General features: G+C 36.4%; 1 protein-coding gene across 5 annotated transcripts in view; it reads right to left on the reverse strand.

Moving 5' to 3' along the window:
- The window catches only part of impact (impact RWD domain protein), a 60,660-nt gene that overhangs the window by 415 nt on the left and 42,528 nt on the right, over positions 1-17,717 (reverse strand). Inside the window, exons 11-12 of one of the 5 annotated variants that reach the window (XM_053512829.1) lie at positions 14,741-14,804; positions 7,871-8,531 (exon numbers count right to left, since the gene is read on the reverse strand). In XM_053512829.1, the coding sequence (XP_053368804.1) occupies positions 14,745-14,804 (60 nt within the window). In that variant the 3' untranslated portion in view covers positions 7,871-8,531; positions 14,741-14,744. Of the gene's footprint in view, positions 1-7,870; positions 8,532-13,270; positions 14,805-17,717 lie in introns of those variants that run through there. The other 4 variants (XR_008365677.1, XM_053512830.1, XM_053512831.1 and 1 more) reach the window with 4 other exon arrangements.

Consider the following 17,717-nt stretch of genomic DNA (forward strand, 5'->3'; position numbering starts at 1 on the left):
AGAGCTGAGGAGATAAACCACCGGCTGACTGAGCGCGCGCCTAGGCAGCGCGTGAGTAGAGAATTCTTCGCGCCACCCTTCCCTTTATTATAACACTAAAGGCTGCGTCCCAAACCTGCACCTTATTCCTTCATGTAGAACGCCTACAGGATGGTAACTATGGTAACCTGCTATCGAGTCTCTCTCTTTGTGACATTCTAGTAAGTACACAAAAATGGGATTTGGAACGCAGCCTTTGGCCGCTGACCACGGAAGGTAAAGCGCAGTTGTTGAAGTGTGAATGCTACCTGTGTGACAGGGAAAATAATTATTAGTTAGTTAAACAAAAATCGTATTCCAGAATACAAAAAGCTCAAGTTTTTGAAACCTGAATAAACTATTGTGAAGCATGAAGCATGGCCACACGTCTGGCACCCCTAGTGAGTTATTAGTATTATTATTGGTGGCTCCGTGGTAGGGTTCTTGCCTATCATGTTCCCAGCCAATGCCCAAAGCCCCACTAGCATGGATAAAATTGGAGGGTTGCATCAGCAAGGGCATCCGGTGTAAAACCTCTGCCAAGTTGTTGCAGCACTGGAGCAGCAGAAAGATTATGATTAGTTGTGGAAGAAGTAGTTAATTCACTCTCACTTAGTGACTTACTCATCTATACATACATATAATAACACAATATTACATACATATACTAGATTACTGTGCAATATTTACAAGTGGTCTTGAGTTATATTCTGATGGTACTTACTGTTTTAGGATTTTTTTTTAATTTAAGATTATTATTATTATTATTATTATTATTATTTAATACCTTTATTACCTTTTCTTAGTTAACAACTGTGAGCACCTGTAACCAAGCATAAGCAATTTCCCTCTGGGATTAATAAAGTTATTTGAATCTTGAATCTTGACTATACGTACTGCTTTATCCTGTTTACTGGGTCAAGGGAGGCCTGGATCCTATCCCTCAAGACTTAGGGCATGAGGTGGGGTACACCCTAGACTGGCTGCCAATCCATTGCATGGAACTTACTTACACGCTCATTTGCACACTATGGGCAGTTTGGGAATGCCAATTAGCCTAATCTGCATGTTTTTGAACAGTGGGAGGAAACGGGAACATCCGAGTAACCCTAAGCACGGGGAGTCAATTTCAGTTCAGTTTTATTTACAGTCATTGTCGCAAAGCAGCTTCACAGAATCAAATAATTATTAATTAGGGAAACGAGCATGAAAAGTGTGAGAAAATATGAATGCATTATAATCAACAATTTGTCCTTGAAAAGCAAGCCAAGGGCAATGGTGGCAAGGAATAACTCCCTAAGATGGCAATAAGGAGAAAACTTGGAAGAAACCAGACTCAACAGGGAACCCATCCTCATTTGGGTGATATCGGATAGCAGGCATTGATCTGCAGTCATGCTGTGCATAAGATCTAGAAGGAGTAGCAGCATTAGTAGTAGTGATATGAATGTTATATTCAATAGTCAAACCATCACTAGACCCCTTGCAGTTTGCCTAACAGCCCCACACTGATGTGGAGGACACCATCATCTTTCTCTTGCACAGAGCCTACACCCATCGTGAGGAGGCAAGTAGCACAGTAAGAGTCATGTTTTTTTTGCTTTCAACACCCTAAGCAATAAGCTTATATTATATACTTAGCAATAAGCTACTGTACATACAGGTGGATACCATACCGGTGACCTGAATAACCAACTACCTCATGTCGATCACAATACGTGAATCTGCTGAACACAGTGACAGACACCATAGTAAGCAGCACAGGGGTCCCTCGGGAGACTACCCTGTCTCCCTTCCTGTTCACACTCTATACTGTACGTCTGACATCAGATACTGCTCACAATCCTGCCACTTGCAGAAGTTTTCCATTGATTCACTTCCGATGCCATTGTGGGCTGCATCAAGAACGGTCAGGAGCGTGGAGGGAAACTTCATTCAGAAGTACAGACAAAAACACCTGCAACTCAATGTTTAAAAGAAAAAAGGACTGGTGTTTGACTTTTACGAAGCGGAAAACCTCCAGTGATCCAATCAACATTAGGGGACTGAGGTGAAGTTGTGGAAAGCTATAAGTATCCCTGTGTACACATAGACAATATCCTAGACTAGTCTAAATACACTGATGCGCTGTATAAGAAATGTTAGAGCCTGAGTCTCCTGAGTGATTTCTCAGGAGACTCAGGTTTTTCAATGTCTGCAGAACCATGCTGCAGAAGTTTTATGACTGGTGTTGGGGGTTGCAAAGTAAAGACAGCTGATGCCAACAGACTCAACAAACTTATTAGACATTCAGCTGTAGACTGAGACCACCGATAAGCACCACAGAGCGCCACAGGAGGTATTTTCTTCCTATAGCCATCAAACTTTATAAGTCATCCCACTTCTGTAGGGACGAGAGCTGAAATAATGGATACCGGCTAGAAACAATGGCTGCACTAGCTTTACCTCTTGGGTTCTTCAATATTATGTGCAATGTAATTTAACAATATCATGTTAAATATTGTTTAGCAGAGGCACAAAAATCTTCCCTTATCTTATCATCAAATAATGATGAAATGCATATTACAACAATCCTGGGACATCTGTGGAAAGTTGTCTTGTTTAGTGACACAGGGCAAACATGTTTTTTAGCTAGCACAACACTGAAAACTTACTAAAATGTGCTGATCATCATACAATAAAGTTCATACAAAACATACTGATCAGCAAAATAACATCATAACTTGCTTGCTTGGAAAATTAGTCTCTGGGTATGAAGGAAAAAAATATAGTCTATTTAATATTTTTTAATTTTATTTCTTTACAAAAAAACTTTAATTTTATAATTATTATCAATGGATTTAAGACCACATGCCAAATGTATTTATATGTCAAACTTTGTGGAGACTTTTAAAATTGAATCAGATCAAATTAAAAACAGAATCAGATTTATACCTAAAATGTTTACTAAACATTTATTAAATTTATTTGTTAAATTAATTTAATTAAACCTTGTGCGGAACCAGACTCAAGAGGGAACCCATTCATGTCTGAGTGACAATATCCAATCCTGTGTGTTACAATCAATCCTTACTCTTCCATAGATACACTATTTACCCAGATGTATGTGGATATCCATTTCACCCATAGTGTACCTATTTCTTTCCAAAACTGTTGCCACAGTCCTGGAAGCGGACTACTGCATAGAATGTCTTTGTATGATGTTGCTTTAAGATTCCTCTTCACGGGAACTATGAGGCACAAACCCATTCCAGCATGACAGTACCTTTGTGCATAAAGGCATGGTTTAAGTGGAAGAGCTTAAGTGACCAGCAAGAAAATTTGACCTGAACAATACTGAACACATCAATTGTGCTCAAAGTCTTTTTTTGGGCTCTCCATATGAGTGCTCCCATTCTCTCCAACAGTAAGTAATTCTTAAATAAAGCCCCAAGGAGAAGTAAAGCATCAGGGTGGGCAGGCCAAAAGGCCAGAGAGAGAGAGTTAGGATTAATAGTTTGTTCTGTTAGAAAAAGAATTCCTGGCTGCTCCTGGCTCCAGGCTACTCTAGAACATCAGCTTGTGCCTTGTCCCCAACAGGGGCCCAGAAAACAATAATAAAAATGTTAATTTTATGTAAAAAAAAAAAATCCTGGCTACACCAAAACATTTTATTATTGGCCCTGTTGGACACCACCTGTTGGCATTTTGGCACATCAAGACTAGCAGTCGTCTTTATTTGTACAGCAGATAAAATGCGGCCAAAACATGTGATAATGGTCTCCAAACCCAAAAAGGATATTACATTAGTTTCATAATTAATGCAGTGGATGGCACAATATATTCATGATTTAATACTTAAGCAAAGTACTGTACATATTTTCTTATATCAATAAGAAAACATTGCATTCCAGTACAATGGAAAGTGTGATTTTTAAAATTCAATATATTGGAGGAAGTAACAGTTGTTAGCAAAATATCTATTAACATTTTTCATACTTAGTTTATATTATTTTTCAAGTTAGTTTTTAAGAATGGAAAGGGGGTATAAAAGCAATGATGCACCGGTAGAAGATACAGCTAACGATAATTTAAAGGAATATTGGTTCTTTGCATAAGACAAGATGTGTTAACAGTCCATCATGAGTAGGAGAGATGATTCGGTGTGTTTACAAAGAAATTACAATAACATATGTAGAGAATGTTTTGTACAGGAATTTACATTTTGCTAAAAAAGTGTTAATTTCTCCTGTGTATGGATACCTTTGAGACAGCCCTTATGAACAAGAAATTAAAATCTGATATTTCAGACACAATATGTCTAAATAGTTTTTGCTTATTTCTGCTTTGTCAATAAAAATAATTTCCAATGAAGCCATGGCTGGATTTAGCATTGAATGTTGCCATGTCTGACAGCCCATATTAAGTCTAGAAATGGTTTCAGTGTTCTTAATTCTAATTAAATTGTTATTGAATTTTATTTCATAACATGTCTCATATGAAAGGTTATATGTACAAGTGCTGTCATACTAAATATCAGCAGTCTTGGAATGAGGCTTATCCAATCAAATCAATTGACTATACTAACTGAGGATTAAATGACAATAAAAGCTTACTTTTTTCCTACAATTCATTTCAGCACATTGGACAGCTATTAAAGGGGTTTACTGTGGTCAATTCTTATCCCAAGTTATCCGACGAAATGACTTTTGTACCTTGAGGACCTTCAAGGGGATACCTAGTTGAATTCTAAAAATTACTATGATATCTTTAAGGGTACAATTATGTATACACAGGGAAACAAAAAAACACCATAGTATCAACCCTGACAACCGTTCGATTAACACCTGTAAAAGTGTGGTTTCTGTTCCACTTGTTATAAAATCTACGTAATTAAGTTGCAACCAAATTATATTTAATCTTTGTCTGATTTTGGTAAATCTAGTCTTGTTTTCTTTATTTACATGCAGTTTTAGACAAGGAAAACCTCACTGACTCATCAGCAGGAGTTTAATTGAATTTAGTGCCATAGACATAAAAAAAGGCATATTTTTTCCCACATGACTGTATATTTTGGTATCACAAAATGGCCATATTATAAAGAAAGAGATTAAAACCATGATTCCTGCTGTATGATTCTTATCTTTATACACCACAGTAGAGGTTCATGCACTTACTCTGTGGCAGAAAACACTAGACTGACATTCGTGTGAGACTCAGCTAAAGCCCACAGTATTAAATGATCACTATCTACCTATATTTTCTTGCTCTGAGATATGGAAGTACAATTGACTGCCATATTGTAGGATATTAACGCATGCATTATGCACACAGTCTCTGTGCTATCATGATAAGAATGAACTTGTGTAATTATACACTTTGTCACAGGATAAGACTTACTTTGCTGGTGAAAAAAAAAATTAATAAAAGGATCTTGCCCAGTGAGTTTGTTCTTAGCTATGCTTAACAGCCGATAAATGATGCACCATTATGCATGGCTTAAGCCCTACGTACACTATACAGTTAGTGTACTGCCTTTTTTAAGTCTGAACAAAATTTGTATTTTAGCCCCTGTGACTCAGTGTAGACTATCTGAAGAATTAGGTTAAAGAGTTGATCATCAGTTGTCATCAAATGTATTCCTGATGGTTTCCAGAGTTTTTTTTTCACTGCTTCTTTTGTTGGCTATTTGCTAGCAACTTGAATAGTAAGGGCTACAGCAGACCCCTTCTCTTCCAAAACCCCAATGGTATGGAATGGCCTCCCAATTAGATGGGATTTTGTCTCAGACACAGTCTCAGTGCTTAGCCTCCTGAGACCCAGACACTACTTTTGTGCACATTGCAATTTCTACTCACGGTTTCTCTTTATTAGCTTGTGATAATTAGAAACTTAATCAACGTCTTCAAACAGAAAGAAGTTTGGCAAAAGAATAATACTTCACATGAGGATCATACAAGAATATACAAACAAGGCAGTTGGGAGAAATTGTCCTGTCCTCATGTAAGGACATTTATGTCTCAAGAGGCTAAGATGAAAACATATTTGTTTAGTCAAGCCTTTTGTTAGTAGATTTTTTTTTTTACTTTGGTAAACTGATTTGGATGGTTCACAGACAAAGTGTGTGGATAAACTGAGATGTTTGGATGCGGTCATGCTATCACACCCACCCAGGCTCATGCGTTTACTTAGGTTTTGATGGTGCAGTTGCTGGCAGCTTTATGTCCCAGGGCACTTCTCTCTTTTAGTCATGCTCTCATAGTCGGTTCTGCTGAAGTCCTTGCACAAGTGAAACATTTTCCTTAAACATTAGATGACAGTGATGCTTTTACCTAGCATATGCTATGTTTCTCTCCTGTTTTTCTCTCTCTTTGCCTAGCTGTATATACTGTATACTACTCGTGAAATACCAGTGATCCTGGCTCCAGCTCTGCCTCAATCATTCTAATGCCCTAGTGCGTTCTGGTTTGAGTTCTCATCACAGAAGCATGTAAGAAAGCATAATTTTTGCTTAAGACTAGGAATCTTGTAAGGAATAATACAACTGTAGCATTACATAAAATCCTATGTCTTGAAGACTTTTCCATAATGGAAAACTTACATTACAACACTTATACTGGAGAGGTATTAATTTATTGATTTCTTTTATCTTTTTATTAGCTTTAAAGTATGTACCTCATCTGTCATCGAAGCCATCTGTCATTTGAAATATAAACTTCTCTTGAGAACGTATATGTCTTAGGGCTTCTGAAGGTTTAACTACATACCTTAAAATTTAAAAGGCAAAATATTTTGTGAGGTGTATTACATTCATATTTCCAGAATAAAATAATTATACAAGATTACTGCACATACATATGATGTACCATTTTATTCGCATCACCCCAGGGACAAGGAAAATTACTTTTATTTCTGAGTGTGAAAAACCTGAGTTTAAAACCTGAGAAAAACCTGCGAAGGCAAAACTCCTGTACATTTTGCAGAGTGGAGATGGCACACTCTCTCCCCTGTGAATCACAGCAATACTAGTCAATCATGGGTGTCTGTGAGTTCATGTAGGTGGGAAAGCAGGGAAAGCCCTTTTTTTTCTTCTTCTTCTTTTTTTTTTAAACAAATGTGTTATGCCACTTGTGATGCAATATGAGCAACAGTTTGGAATGTTGTATTTGGTTGGCTTCATGTGTCTTGGAAGAAGTAATCCTCCGTCGCTCTCCCCTCCTAATAACTGTCATGTGATGTGAAGAGCTAGCAGGTTGTAGGAGTTGGCGTGTGAAAACAGGTGTAAAATTGGTTTTAAACATTATGGTACCTGGGCAATAGATTTCACCAATACTGGTGCTTTAAGTTCAAAGCGAGACAGAAAGAGTATTATGCAAATTGTAATGTGATGTAATTATCCTTCCACATACTCACCACCTAAAGATAAAAGCAGACATTTTGTTTACACAGCTATTTGGATTTATTAACATAGATGTAAAGTGGTTGGATGAAGTTTATTAAAAATTGTCAATCTTTCTGTATACTAACCCTTCCTGAAGGGTCATTGTCAAGTTAGGTCTATTAGAGAAGCTTTATTATCATCATATAAAGAAAATCTAGTCAGATGACTCACTGGGATACCACTGGAGAAACCCCTCTTTCTTTGGATCCTTTCCTCACCCCCTCCTTTACTATTGAAACTCAGGGTTTACAGAAAGAATGGACAGAAGTCACTGCTGCCAGAAGCAACAAGGCAAAGCATGTGATGAAGCCAAGGGCCATGTTCCAAGTGCCGGCTCCACATTATTTGTCAGTATGAGACAAAAGCACCCTGCTATTCTTTTACAGATGTGCCAATTTTTTTTTCCATTGTAAGCAACAGTACAATTGAGCAAGCTGGCTCATGTTTGTTTTTGTTAGAAATTACATTGCATTGGCTACTGTATCTTGCAAATAATATCACTGTGGGAACTATTAACTGTGGTCACATAGGTATTTACATGTAATTGAGGTAATAAATATAACTTTGAAAATAAAATATTATAATGTACCAAAATTAGTCATATATTTACTGATTGAGGTTTAAGGGCAATGACAGAGAAAATACCATGATTGATTGACTTCTTCATACAGATGTTTAGAAAGGCAGTTGACAGTCAAATGTAAATTAATGTTCAAAATATTTCTACCACAAACTCGCTTGCCAAACAAAGATTCATAGGGATTTTAATGTTTCTTTTTGAGAGATCCCTGTCTTTTATTCATAGTATAAAGTGTACAGAGTGAAGAATCAAAGTAGGTAACTTATCAAGTAGTAGTTCATACTGTACGTATGCAAACACTGGATATTTTGTTTCAAATAAGAGAAAAAAAAGATGGTTGGTTATGGTTTACAGGGGTTCCTGGGAGGTCTAGTGGGCACATCTGCTGCTACACTCTTTCGTGTCATGGTCCTTTTGCCTCACCACATGTGGCTCCATCTTCTGCCAACTGTTCGGCCTTTTTTTTTTTTAAGAGATAACGAGATTCGAAGATGGGTCGCAGCATAATGGTACCTGTGAAAGTAGGATGCTTTTATTTTGGAGTTGAAGGGAAACGTGTCTAAAATAACTTCATTTTAGTGAAAATGTTGAGTGTACGCTATAATACAATCTTACAAAGCAGTATTAATAAAGAGAGCCACAAATTACAACCCCTGGCAAAAGTCATTGAAGCACCACACTTCATGTTTAGCCAGCATTCTATTACTTTACTTTGTAGCACGTAAACCAAACAGAAATATGATTTGAAATAGAAAATTTGAACTATAACTCTTAATTTCTTTTCTTTAATAGAATATTCTGGCATCATGAAAAGTACCTTAAACAAATATAATTAAATTATGGTAATGATAGAGGAAAGAACTATGGAAGCACTTCAATGTTGAAAAAAAAAAACAATCATAATTTTTCAATAAGCTGGTTTTAACTTTAACTTTGTAAGATAGAGATCTTTATTGTTTGCTGGTCATGTTATTAAGTTGATATAACTTTCTTAAAGAAAAGCTTTAACACTCCTTGCTTTCTAGACAGTTGTATTATCATCCTGAAAAATGACTTCATCCTCACCAAACCTATTTTCTATAAATGGAATGAGAAAGGCCTCCCAAATTTCAATGTAGTCCTGTGCAATGACTGTTGAGGTAATGATTTCCATCTCTCCTCTTTGTCCCCCCAACATGCAATCATATGTGTTAAATACAAAGGGGGTAAATTTGAGTGCCTTAAGAATCTTTACTTATATGTTTAATTAGAAAGGCATCAGAAAAAAGTTCCATAATGCAGATTTAGAAATCAAAACAGAATATCAGTTCATTCAGTCATCCACTTCATTCTTTTTACCCACTGTAACCTTAGCATTGTTCCAATTGACAGCTCTTTTGTTGTAGTTATGTTTCCTTTCAGTTAGCCAAGTCCAACAGCTCATTAAGGTCTGCAAACTCTCTCTTTTTTAACTGCAGGCTAATTTGCATTTTTAGGCTTGTGTCTGTATTTGTTTTTGTTCAGGGTACTTGGTGTGGAAAAAATAGGCCATTCATTTAAATAATATAATTACACTTGTCTGAGGTTTGTTTCACAAAGCCAGGGTGTTATTACACAAATTACATGGTAGTAAATTAAATTAAATTTAGTAATTTGTTTATTGGCTACCAAGTAAAAATGTAAATGAGACTTCTATCTCTTAGAGTCTATCTTCTTTGGGTAGAATTGTTTTTATTATATTACTACGTATAAACTTAATTAATTTAATGTATTTTTTAGTTTAAATTTGCAATGTGTGAAACTGAATAAAAAGATTTTTAGAGTTGTATATAATGTCCTCTATTTTAAATGATAAAAGTATGTTCTTGCCTAATCTAGCAAATCTGTCTACTGTTTAGTCAAAACATTGTTGTAGTGGACATGCGTAGTATCAAGAAGATGCAGTAGACATGAATTCATATAGACATCGACATGTAATAGATATTAGGAAAATTCTATATAATTAACTATACATAGGCAAAAATGCTCAATTTATGATACAGATGTCCTTGTTGTTCTTAAAGAAATAGCCAAAGATTGTCACCAACCTCGGCATGAGCACTTAATTTTCTTATGGCTCACTAGGCAATCTGACAGCGTGTGGGTGACCATTTATTGTCATTTTTCTTTTCAGACTTCTTCTCTAATATTAATGTTTGCGTATGAAGGGTAAAACATGGTCCATTCAGGATGTAAGACCGGACTATTTGTGTGCTGCATTAGCAATGTTTTCACATCACCAATCTGACTGAACTACTACACATGGAAAAAAAAAAAACTATATAGTTATGTCCACCTTCCAAATTATTTCAATACATCTGTTGTGACTGCAGTAGCTGGTGAGTGAATAAGAAATGGCCTAGTGTGACAGAATGAATTACTTTGTCCTGGTGTGGTCCACCTCCTTCAAAAAAGAATAAGAGAGAGTTGCTTTCTGTAGCAGCCCTGTGATGTTTGATCTCCTGAGATGAAGGGTCTGGACCCTTGTTTGAGTAAACAACACTAGCCATCTAAGAGACCCACTTCAGATAGAAAAAAACCAGCATGCATTACCACTGCTCCCTGCTTTCTTTCTACCCCGAGGTTCCACCGGGCCACGATTAATTAGCTAATTTGATTTCTCCAATTCATTTTATTCAGTTAATACCTTCAGCCATAATGCAAATTAATTATTTTCATGCAATGCTAATTGCTGTGTGTATGGATGAAATTTTGATTATGTATGGATGAAAAGATATGGGCTTACTCTGTTTGTCAGGAAATTATACTTTGCTGCTAATATGCTGGATTAACTGGTTTGTGCAATTTTTGTTTGTTGCTTCTGAAACTCCACAGTACAAAAGCATGGCTTGAAATTACCAGGATTTTGTACGCTTATCTCTCTACAGGCTTCAGAATCTTGAAGGTTGCAATGATTGGCTCTGGTTACTTTAATAACGTGATATATTTTCAGAGCAAGATATAAAATAAATTCACATAATCCTGTAACTAGAAGTTATGAAAATAGCAGCGAGTAAAAGCAACAATCCTATACATTTATTCACGGGGTGATAAAGGTTTCTTGTAACTCATTGTGAATATTTCAACGAAATCATGCAGCTCGTGGCCATATCACTAATAAAATCTGGCTTATGACATCTAAAAGCATACTATGGCCGTCAATGAGTAACTTGTGAAATTGTTACAGTATCTTCATGTCAATGCCAAAATCGTAAAGATTAATCAGTACAGTGTAAAATTAGTTTGTAATTATGCCTTACTAATGTACAGATTAATTAACTTTAGTCAAACACAAACAATATTACAAATAATGTTTACCTTTCTAATAACAAGCTAGAGAGTTCCTTTTTGTGTTTTTTGTGCAGTTCATTTTATACAAGGTTATCTACAGTATCTTTAGCAAATAAAAATCATTAACTGTATTAATGAATGATGAAAACATGAGATTTGAACAAATACATCATACAGGCAATTTGGTGATTCGGTTCTACCATGCATTGTGATGTGCTATAGCTTCCGATTTCTCCACTACATAGATTATCTTCATGCTATGAATCTGTTGTCTTATGCCACAAACTCCACAGTGTGGTTTGGCCTTCAAACATGACCGCCATGAACTACACATCTAGCACAACACCTTAAGGTCATGTTCATCCTTCCCTTAAGTTCAGATCACACACACTCACACTATATTAACACACTCAGGACTCATAGACTTTGCAAAGCATATGCTCAGCACACATTTAAATGACATCACAAAGCATTTTGTAATGTTTTTCTCCCTTTCTTTCCCCTTTGCTCTGCCATAAGGTTTGAATTTAGATTTCTGGGTTTAAATATTCTGCACAATGACTGTTTTTAACTATGTCTCTGCTTATGGTTTTGGATTTGTTTTGCTATTTGTTTGTTTTTACTATTAACAAGCTTTAACTGAGTTTGCATTCACCAGCCGCTCTCTGTACCGCGACACTTTATTACATGACAGCTAAAGATAACTGAATGACACGTGCTTCTTCTGCAGCTTATGCAAAATTATGGGATAAGATCACTTGGAACTGTTCTTTTCGGACTACTCAAGATTGGCCATTTCTTACACTGGCAGGGGGAGGGGTTGGGGGGGATGAAGTAATTATACACTCTTTGACTACTTGCTACACACAGCTATGGCATCATCAGCTTTTGAAGTCACACATTGTCAGTGATGGCTGAAGTCTTTATTGTGGTGCCACTCAGAAACCCTTGCATGCTATTTAAAATAAAAAATTGTCTTTTTTAGATTATGCAATATTAATCTGGATAACCATGGAGACTTATGATGAAATATTAGTTTACTGTATGTGTTGTTCTCTGTGACCAAGCACAAAAACAAGCGAAAAGAGACCATATAACGTACTGGAGGTCTTATTCAAACAAATTTGTGTTTAATTTTATGATTAAAATGGGAACATAAGAGTTTCTTCAACACACGAACTATGCTTTTCTGCCCACCAAAGTTGTAAAGAGTGGTTATTTCAGTTATTCTCCAGAGCACTCCCTCACATTGACAAGGTAAATTCTGCCTCCACCATTGACGCTTATAGGATGTTTTATTTCTTTCCTATTATTATGTGTAAAGTTTTGAGACAGTTTTTTTTTTTTTTTTTCATGTGAACCACACCAGCCTTTCTGACAGCAACAAAAATGGCATGGTTAAAGTCACTTTGTGTATTTTCCCCATTAGGATGTTTAACATGTTATAAAATATTTTTCCTATTAGGAAAAATTAACTTTTTACATTTAGGCATTTGGCAGATTGAGGGTTAAGGGCCTTGCTCAAGGGCCCAACTGGAACAACTTACTGTAGTGCTCGTAGGATTCGAATCTGGGACCTTCCGAACTGTAGTTCAATGCCTTAACCACTAAGCTACCCCTGACCCCACTTTTTTAGACATTCTGATGGGACTTAGAGCTTAAACAAGCCAATAAAATTTTTCCCCTAACGTGACCTCATAGGAGAAGATACCCTCCCCAAGGGCAGAGCTCATTTACATAAACAAGGAACTGGACGTTGAAGCATTACCAGCCACACTGTGGGGAAGCTCTGAGTCTTGCGTTTACTTAAAAAAATAAGTAAAATATTAGACCTTTAAAATCTTGATCTCTACCTGCATTATTTTATGCACCGACCCCACACAACTGGTTAAACAATTGCTTGAAAAATTGCAGAAATTAGCAGGGTTCCTACCTTGTGGCCAGTGAGTGTACATATTTAGGTTTCTGAGGCACCTTGGCCAACATGGAACTTTTCCAACAGACAGAGAGAAAGCTTTTGAAAATTAATGAACACTGTATAATTTAATAATAATAAAAAACAACTTCAAGTACATTGTTTGCGCTCCTGCATCCTTTGTTTTGACACGCTGTCCTTGAACAAATAAGGTTGAGTGTTTTCCTATGCAGATCATGTTTGTCTTTTCACATGAGGAAACACATGACATGAAGGTCTATGATAATATTTGGCAGTGGCCCTCGAGAGGAAGACAGCTAGAATTGAATCAGAAAGGGTCGTGGCAACAGTCAAAATGCGCATTAATATTCATTAGGTACACACAGTCGGAGATGGTTTAAGAACGGGGAACCATAAGGGAACAGAGTTATAATTATAAAGCTCATTAAGAAATGTAATCAGTTCAGAATAAAGAGAGAAAGAGCAAAAAGGCCAACTGTCCAGAAATTAATCAAAATGAAGAATACAGGAAACAATCATGTGAATTTACGCAAGATTAGTTATTAATTTTCATGATGTGAACTTTTTCTATGATATCTTGAATCTGAAAAATACCACAGTTTCAGTTTTTTTTATTTATTTTTTTATAACAGCAGCAGCAGTTTTATATTAACATGCTCATTTGAATACATTATTGTTTCAAGTAGCAGCTCACATCGTGACTTTGATTTTGGATGATCACATAATCTATGGTTAAAAAACTGTAAGAAGGCATTTGTTTAACATGTTTTGAAGGAGGCTCAGCACAACAGCCAGAGGTACTGCCTTAAGTTTTCTGTCATGGCGATGCCTTCAGGTTGCTATCTATGTTTAGGAAAAATGTTTTTGTAGATGGACCCATTATCAGACCAATTCCTATTACTAACAGAAGCATGTCTATTTTAAATGAGGGAGGTCAACCCAACCTTTTTTAATTGTGATTAAAACTTTTAGAGACGCAGAAGATTAAAAAGTGTCTATAATTAAGGATTTGCATAAATTTTTGAGTAAATGGAAACAATTGAAGGCCCCTAATTAAACCTCACAGAATTTTTTTTAATCATGGTGACAAGCTATCTGTTATAAAAGGATTGTAAAAAAATGAGGCTTTGACACATCGCCTTGCTGCCAGCATTAGCACTTCTCCAAATACACACACCGAAGAGGAACAATGCTTCAAGCTAACAGACACGTAGACAATTATGCCTTGATTTGCAAATCAGTATGCAAATCCTAAATAATAGTATCAAGAAGCTTGCAGAAATGTTAATAACAACAAATATAATTTTCTTTTCAAATAAAAATATTTCATGTATGACAAATGAATGTTCAAATCTGTCAGCGTTGTTAATGATGTTCTTCTGCCATGTTAAGTATTTACCTCCTTATCCACTCACACCTGCCAGGTGGCACACACTTCCCTGAGATGATATATAAACACTGACGTACATAAACACACCACTTCACTTCATCTTCTTGCTTTTAGGCTTCTTGCTCTTCCCCCCTGATTTTGATGTTTCATCCTGAGGAAGAAAAAAAAAGAGAAAAAGGTAGAAGAACGTGTGCGCTAAAATTAGAGCTGAAATCCACTTCAAACATGAAGGACTTGACAGGAAGATTTGATATGACAGACAGTAATAAAACCATATCTCTTTCTTTCAGTTCTGATCTTTTGTAAGCTGAAACTACGCAAGCCTCTCGTGACAGTACTGACAGCACAAAGAAACTCGACATCAGATACGCAAACAGGTCCCCAAAATCAAAAGCAATAAATGGAGTAAGGCTAAGAGATAATAGATATCTACTTGGATTTCTTTGATAAAAAAAATACCGTGCTGTACTAAAGGATGTCACAAAATGATCTTTTGAAAACAGTTTTTGACCATTTTTTGACCAATACTACATTTTGTCTTTTACGCACTAATTGTAAGGTGTCTTTGCTCGCGACCAATATTAAGAGATTTAGCTTAAGAAATCTAAACAGTCAGCAATCATAGTACTACAGAGGATCTAAAAATGCTCAGAGCTTGGGACCACTTCAAGAATTGAAAAAAGCCTCAGACCTATTAAATTTAAGCAGCAGATTTACTTTTTAACCATAAATATCTGGTAATATATGCATAATCATATGCTTATATACTGTACACAGACACACACTATATTGCGTAATCACTTACCCATCCAAATGATTGAATTCAGGTGTTCTAATCACCTTTACAGGTATATAAAATCAAGCACCTAGGTATGATGCAGAGCGCTTCTACAAACATTTATGAAAGAATGGGTCACTCTCAGGAAATTCCTGCATAGTACCGTGATAGCATGCCACCTGTACAATAAGTCCAAGCTTAAATTTTTATTTACTACTAAATATTTCACAGTTAACTGTTTATGCCACGAAATGGTAGACCATGTAAAATCACAGAGAGGGTTCAGCGGATGCTGAGATGCACGGTACGCAAAGGTCGCCAACTTTCTGCAGAGTCAACACCTACAGACCTCCAAACTTTACGAGGCCTTCAGGTTAGCTCAAGAACATTGCGTAGAGAACTTCACAAAAATGGGTTTCCATGGCCAAGCAGCTGCATCCAAGCCTTAAATCACCAAGTGCAACGCAAAGAACTGATGCGGTGGTAAAGCACGCCACCACTGTACTTTAGAGCAGTGGAGACGAATCACACTTTTCTGTTTGGCAATCCGATGGACGAGTCTGGATTTGGTGGTTGCCAGGAGAACGTACTTGTCTAACCGCATTTAGTGGAGGGGGGATTATGACATAGGTTCATGCTCCCCACATTGTGGGAACAGTTTCTGGATGGCCCCTTCCTGTTCCAACATGACTACGCACCAGTGCAGTTCTGACCTCAACCCGATAGAACACCTTATTTGAACCTTAATTTAAATTAGAGAGGAGACTATGAGCCAGGCCTTCTTGTCCGACATCAGCGTCTGACCTCACAAATATGCTTCTGGAAGAATGATCAAATTCCCATGAACACACTCCTAAACCTTGTGAAAAGTCTTCCCAAAAGAGTTTAAGCTATTATAGATGCAAAGGGTGGACCAACATCATATTAAACCCTCTGGATTAAGAATTGAATGTTTCTCAAGTTCATATACTGTATGCATGCATAAGGCACACAAGCAAATACTTTTGGCACTATAGTGTATTTTCAACTTAAATTTATATGGAAAATAAAATCAAATAACGTAATCACTAGTTGTAGAATTTTTAATATAGTAAAAGGTGATGAGACTTTACAGATGACTTCTTTTTGTTTTTTATTGCCAATTTTCTTACTGTCCAATTTTTTTTTGGAGTTGTGGTTGTGTGTGTATACTGTTCAAAAGTCTTAGGCACCATATTTCTTTAGTACACTTTTTATGTTGTATATTTCTTTGTTTTTGTTCAGTGATTTACTGTGGTTTCTACATTCTCCAACAATACTGGGGATTTTAAATCTATAAAATAACATATGGAATTAGGTAATTATGTAACAGCAACAGTAAGTTGGTATTTTAAGATACAGAGGTCAGTCTTTTTGGAATAGTTCATGCAAGAACAGTATTGTCAAGTGCACTTGCAAAACCCATCAAGCACCATAATAAAACTGGCTCTCATGTAGACCTTCCCAGCAAAGCAAGACCAACACTTACCTCCGCTGCAGAGAAGTTCCAGCCTTAGAAATCACAAATTACAGCATGTCGGATTAGAGCCGTTATGAAGGCTTTACAGATAATGAGTAACACCACCAAGTAAATGTCAACATTAACTGTTCAAAGGAGATTACTGCATATTATGGGGTCCTTCAGCATTCTAGAAATGGAATAAAAATCAGGAACGACCATGGAGTCGTGGAGAAAGTGAACCCAAACTTTTAAGCGGTACTGTATATATATATAATATATATATATATATATATATATATATATATATATATATATATATATAATTATGTACAAAATCATTCACTATTTAAACTGCAGAAATATTTTTTTCTATGTTCCCAAGACTTTTGCACAGTACCACACACACACACACACACACACACACACACACACACACATTTTTTAAAAATATAGACATGGTACATACGGCTAGCAACTGTATACATTTAGCACTAAGAATGAAAAATAACAGTGTTAGTCAGTATTGGTGCTTGGGGAAGAGGCTATGCATAGAAAAAATGCTACAAAATTGTTGCCAAAAGAGCTGCAGCACTGCAGTTGCTGGAACTACCCTGGAATTGCTTTTCCTTCTTTCCTCTAGGTTGTGGTTTAGGCCTGCTCTTAAAGTAAAGACAACATTAAAGAGAAACCTCTAATGTACCAACAACCAAATACTGAACAGTGCAGCCAAGTAAAACAGCAGCAGTTGAGGATAAACATATTGAGAGCTTTGAAGACGTCCCAAAAGCAAGAGTACATGATGTCAC

Source organism: Clarias gariepinus, chromosome 15 (assembly GCF_024256425.1).
Source record: "Clarias gariepinus isolate MV-2021 ecotype Netherlands chromosome 15, CGAR_prim_01v2, whole genome shotgun sequence".
Classification (NCBI taxonomy): domain Eukaryota; kingdom Metazoa; phylum Chordata; class Actinopteri; order Siluriformes; family Clariidae; genus Clarias; species Clarias gariepinus.